At 35.9% G+C, this 5,754-nt stretch overlaps 1 protein-coding gene across 1 annotated transcript in view; it reads left to right on the top strand.

The window, feature by feature from the left end:
• Positions 1-465, top strand: part of LOC107602504 (translocation protein SEC63 homolog) — a 10,657-nt gene extending 10,192 nt beyond the window's left edge. Inside the window, exons 18-19 of the mRNA XM_016295019.1 lie at positions 6-75; positions 162-465. Of these exons, the coding sequence (XP_016150505.1) occupies positions 6-75; positions 162-455 (364 nt within the window). The 3' untranslated portion in view covers positions 456-465. The remainder of the gene's footprint in view (positions 1-5; positions 76-161) is intronic.
• Positions 466-5,754: the final 5,289 nt, after the last annotated feature.

The raw sequence follows: 5,754 nt of genomic DNA, 5'->3' as shown, positions 1-5,754 counted from the left end.
CCCAGCGAGAGAGATGAGGAGAGTGACAAGCAGAGTGACACTGAGGTGGACGAGATTGCCGGAGATGACGAGGAGGTGCGTGTCATATCCTTTGGACAAGTGACTGCTGATGGTAGTTATTGCAGTGCAGCTTTCCACAACCAGCATGTCTTCTTCTGTAGGAATGGGAGGCACTACAACAGAGCATTCAGCGCCGTGAAAGGGCACTATTGGAGACCAAGTCTAAGGTCACACATCCTGTCTACAGCTTGTACTTCCCTGAGGAGAAGCAGGAGTGGTGGTGGCTCTACATTGCAGATAGGAAGGAACAGACTCTGGTGTCTATGCCCAACCACGTCTGCACACTCAAAGACATCGAGGAGGTGAGGCGACAACCACCTGTTTGTGCTCTACCACACCTTTTTTTTTATTCGGGAAAGGGTGACATTGTGGTGCTCAGTGGAGTGGAATTTTAATTTTACAGGATTTCTGGGCATGGAAGTGACTTAAAATCTTAAAGTCGTGGAAATTTGTGGAAACTTGCTCAAAAATATTTTTACTGGCTAGACAACCTTTTGCGTAAAGTAAATTGTGCTTGCAAATCATAGTGATATTTGATTTGTAAGCAGTGTAATTTCAGTGTTTTTGTTAATGTTTAAATTTTTTTTTTTATGTTTCTATTTCGGTTTCATTATTAGGTTTATTTCATTTTTAGTTTTCGCTCTTGTTTTTTATTTCCAGTTAGTAATTTTATTGCTTAAACTTAAACTTTTGTCAGTTAGTTGTCAAGGCAACATTTCTAATTTATGTTTAGGATTACGTTTTTCATGTATATTTATTTTATTTGATTTCAGATTTATTTCAAATAACCAAATTGATTTTAATAGTTTTAGTTTTAGCTAACAGTAATAACCCCATGTGTGAGGCGCGCGCGCACACACACACACACACACACACACACACACACACACGCTCCTATACACCCACATAGCCCCAGACCATTGACGTCTTCTGGGCCGCCACACACCGGAGGCAAACAGGAGACAAGGACGTTGACGCCCCATGTTCCTGTTTAAAACACTCATGAATCACAAATCTGTCCTCCAATCAAAATAAGGAACTGTTGGTTATCTTTTCCTGCGTTCATCCAGTCGTTATCGGTGGGCTGTGACAGTGGTTATTTGTGGGGTCCAGCTGTGTTTCAGATTCCTCTCCGCTTGACGAAAAAGATGTCTGACCAACCAATGCATCGGAAAAATAAAACCCAGAGTACCTCTGCAAAATCACACACCTCATGACTGTCATTTTTCAATATCACTGTTTATGCTTCAAGGGTGTTTTCTACCTTATCATTTTGTAGTTTTATGTAGATTATTAGATATCAGATTTACCAGGTGTTTCCACTTTTTACGAGGCTGTGTGATGTGTAATCTGGAGTGAGCATGAACCACAAGGATGTGGATGTGCGTTCTGAGTTTGAGCAGGAATTATGGGGTGAAGGGTACTTGCACCGCTGTGGGTTGCATCTCAAGTCGTCTTCATGGTCATGAAGTGTGGAAGTCCAATAAATTTATAAATCTCACCTATTGTAACAACTTCCAGCTTCTCTTCACAAGCACAGGTTGTCTCAGCCTCACAAAAAAAAGACTGCAGACATTCCACAGCCAGGTCTTTGATTTGGTCCTGATTTAACTCTTAACGTCGCTTTACCTAGAACTGCTGTCCCTCTGTTCCACAAAATAAGCAAGCTGATATCAGACTGATTTCTTGGCACTATGTAATAACATGTTTTTTTTGTAGTCTTTCTAGAACAATTCAAGTTTTGGATTTTTTTTTCACCCCTGCTCCATTTATCCCACTGACTTTTTAAACCGTAAACTGGAAATTTCCCAATGTGGTCCGACTACAGTTGTGACAAAGAGACTGTGTTTATAGACTGAACAAGTGCAAGCCTTTTTTCCATCAGTTACGCTAATCTCTTGGCCATGGTGCAGCAAAAGATGATTGGGTGTCGGGTGTCTTTTTGAACCTAAAAATTACCAAATTACTTTTTTTTTTTTGTATTTATGTATAATTTTGCCTTACATTCCACTCTCATCAAATATAAACGCCTTATTCGATGTACAAATTTTTTTGAGGCCACAAATATTGCAAATGGTTTGATATAGAAACGTCAGTTTGAGTGATAGGAATAATTGAGGGTCAGTGTTTATTTTTGCAAGTCTTTGTGCGTGGCGTGATGGCAACAAGGCTCAAAATTGAGGGTATATTTAGCTTTTTTTTTGTGGATATGATTATTTTCGTCCCTTTTAAATGTTATTTTGCACCAATGGAAGGTCTGACAGCATATTTGAAGTGCTGATTTAGTGGTTATGAAAATATTGGTCTGGCCTGTTCATTTGTCAATTAGTGGGAGAGGTTAAGCTGACTATGAAATTATTTGAATTGTAAAAATGCGTATGAAATGTAATCTGCATTTATGGGTATTTTTTTTCTTTTTAAATCATGAATTTATGACAGGAAATTGAATTTTCTTGTTCGTTCCCTATAGTTAATGTATGTATGTACATTTGGAAAACTGCAAATGTTATTAGAAAATCTGAACATTCTTTTACTTATTTTCCCCCCTTGTGTTCATTAGCATAAACACAATGCAATCTTTACTGACAGAGGGAAAGTGTCATTCTGGTTGCATGTAACACATTCTCAACCAGTTTTATAAAATTATAACAGTTTTACAGATAAATAGACATTTTAGTATTATAGTTCTAAAAAAGATTGTAGCCTCATAATTCATGCTGTGTTCTGAAAGCTGAGACTAAAGTGCGAAGATTATGAGAAATCATCTCTTCATACACACACAGAGAAACTCACTGGCCAGAAAAAGGGGTGAATTGCCTAGTAAATAGTATCTGCCACTTTTGTTTACAAGAAAAGTCATTGTAAATGGAAAATATATATTATTTGTATTTAAATAATTTCAAATAAAATAACTTTTTAAAAGATTTTCTTTTTGATTACACATGATTGGACATTTCTCCCCCTGAAACATGCATCTTTCTTTAATAAATGCATGGTTTTAAGAACTTACTAAGCTTTCTTCTGAAGGTACTCAGGGTTCTCTTTAAAATCCCCCCCCCCATGACATTTTCATAAACTGAAGGAATATTTGCTAAGGATCTGTTAAGTATTAAACTAAGGGAAATGAATATTATGTCAAAGTGCTACAGAGAACATCCTGCTTTTTCTATATTGAGGGTCCCTCTTAACGTCGCTTTACCTAGAACTGCTGTCCCTCTGTTCCACAAAATAAGCAAGCTGATATCAGACTGATTTCTTGGCACTATGTAATAACATGTTTTTTTTGTAGTCTTTCTAGAACAATTCAAGTTTTGGATTTTTTTTTCACCCCTGCTCCATTTATCCCACTGACTTTTTAAACCGTAAACTGGAAATTTCCCAATGTGGTCCGACTACAGTTGTGACAAAGAGACTGTGTTTATAGACTGAACAAGTGCAAGCCTTTTTTCCATCAGTTACGCTAATCTCTTGGCCATGGTGCAGCAAAAGATGATTGGGTGTCGGGTGTCTTTTTGAACCTAAAAATTACCAAATTACTTTTTTTTTTTTGTATTTATGTATAATTTTGCCTTACATTCCACTCTCATCAAATATAAACGCCTTATTCGATGTACAAATTTTTTTGAGGCCACAAATATTGCAAATGGTTTGATATAGAAACGTCAGTTTGAGTGATAGGAATAATTGAGGGTCAGTGTTTATTTTTGCAAGTCTTTGTGCGTGGCGTGATGGCAACAAGGCTCAAAATTGAGGGTATATTTAGCTTTTTTTTTGTGGATATGATTATTTTCGTCCCTTTTAAATGTTATTTTGCACCAATGGAAGGTCTGACAGCATATTTGAAGTGCTGATTTAGTGGTTATGAAAATATTGGTCTGGCCTGTTCATTTGTCAATTAGTGGGAGAGGTTAAGCTGACTATGAAATTATTTGAATTGTAAAAATGCGTATGAAATGTAATCTGCATTTATGGGTATTTTTTTTCTTTTTAAATCATGAATTTATGACAGGAAATTGAATTTTCTTGTTCGTTCCCTATAGTTAATGTATGTATGTACATTTGGAAAACTGCAAATGTTATTAGAAAATCTGAACATTCTTTTACTTATTTTCCCCCCTTGTGTTCATTAGCATAAACACAATGCAATCTTTACTGACAGAGGGAAAGTGTCATTCTGGTTGCATGTAACACATTCTCAACCAGTTTTATAAAATTATAACAGTTTTACAGATAAATAGACATTTTAGTATTATAGTTCTAAAAAAGATTGTAGCCTCATAATTCATGCTGTGTTCTGAAAGCTGAGACTAAAGTGCGCAGATTATGAGAAATCATCTCTTCATACACACACAGAGAAACTCACTGGCCAGAAAAAGGGGTGAATTGCCTAGTAAATAGTATCTGCCACTTTTGTTTACAAGAAAACTCATTGTAAATGGAAAATATATATTATTTGTATTTAAATAATTTCAAATAAAATAACTTTTTAAAAGATTTTCTTTTTGATTACACATGATTGGACATTTCTCCCCCTGAAACATGCATCTTTCTTTAATAAATGCATGGTTTTAAGAACTTACTAAGCTTTCTTCTGAAGGTACTCAGGGTTCTCTTTAAAATCCCCCCCCCCATGACATTTTCATAAACTGAAGGAATATTTGCTAAGGATCTGTTAAGTATTAAACTAAGGGAAATGAATATTATGTCAAAGTGCTACAGAGAACATCCTGCTTTTTCTATATTGAGGGTCCCTGTGTGAGCGAGAGTCTGACTGGAGATCCGAGGTCTATGAAATCTAAATCTGTGTCCTGTTTACTGTCAAACAACCCATTTCTAAGCTCCTGTCAGGCTAATATCTAATATACATGTTTGTCAGGTTTGCAGTTTAGACTTTAGTCATTATAATTAAATAGGAAAGCCAACTGTTTCTAAATATCTCAATTTTGTTGAGAAGCTAATGCAGAATCTCGATTTTTTTTTTGTATCCTCGAAGAGTAAGTCGTACGTTCCTGAATAATTCACATTCATCCACATTTGTTGCCACTTATAAGTAGGCTAATTGTTGCCGTTATAAGGAAATTAATGTATTAAACCAACAAGTTTGAGTGTGGAGAAAAGTTAAAACCACGCGGTGACAAATAAAATTATAAAAACAATAATCTGGAAATAACTAGATTCGCTATAGATTAGATATACAATAACTAGATTCGCTCCATGATATGGAACTGATTTTCGTGATGATATACTGTGTGTGTACAGTCTTGTGTGTGTTCATGTGTGCCGTATTTTGCACGTAACACACGTAGACTGTGACGGACATGCAATATATACGTGTATTTCTGCAGAGCGAGACCAATATCAGTTTTGTCCCTTTGACCTTGTATGGCGTCCCGAACAGGTTGCGATACATATTCAACACCCAAATCCTATGCGAATCTTTCTCTTTTTCCCCCACTTCTGATTTTCAATAGCTTTGAGGACATCACCACAAAGAACAGTGGCATATATTTTCAAATAACTCAGTAAATAAATAAATAAATAAAGACTTGTTAGTCAACTCAATGCATGAAACAACAAGAAAGGGAGCCCATTTTCATTCTAAAGACATTTGTGTAAAATTATTTAATCTGGAAAAAAAGTAAAATAAATCAGATAGGCTATAGCTATAACATTCACATTGACAATCACCGTGAA

The sequence above is a fragment of the Sinocyclocheilus grahami genome, unplaced genomic scaffold (genome assembly GCF_001515645.1).
Source record: "Sinocyclocheilus grahami isolate Dianchi unplaced genomic scaffold, SAMN03320097.WGS_v1.1 scaffold15.1, whole genome shotgun sequence".
Lineage (NCBI taxonomy): Eukaryota > Metazoa > Chordata > Actinopteri > Cypriniformes > Cyprinidae > Sinocyclocheilus > Sinocyclocheilus grahami.
This window is presented reverse-complemented; position numbering and strand designations above follow the sequence as displayed.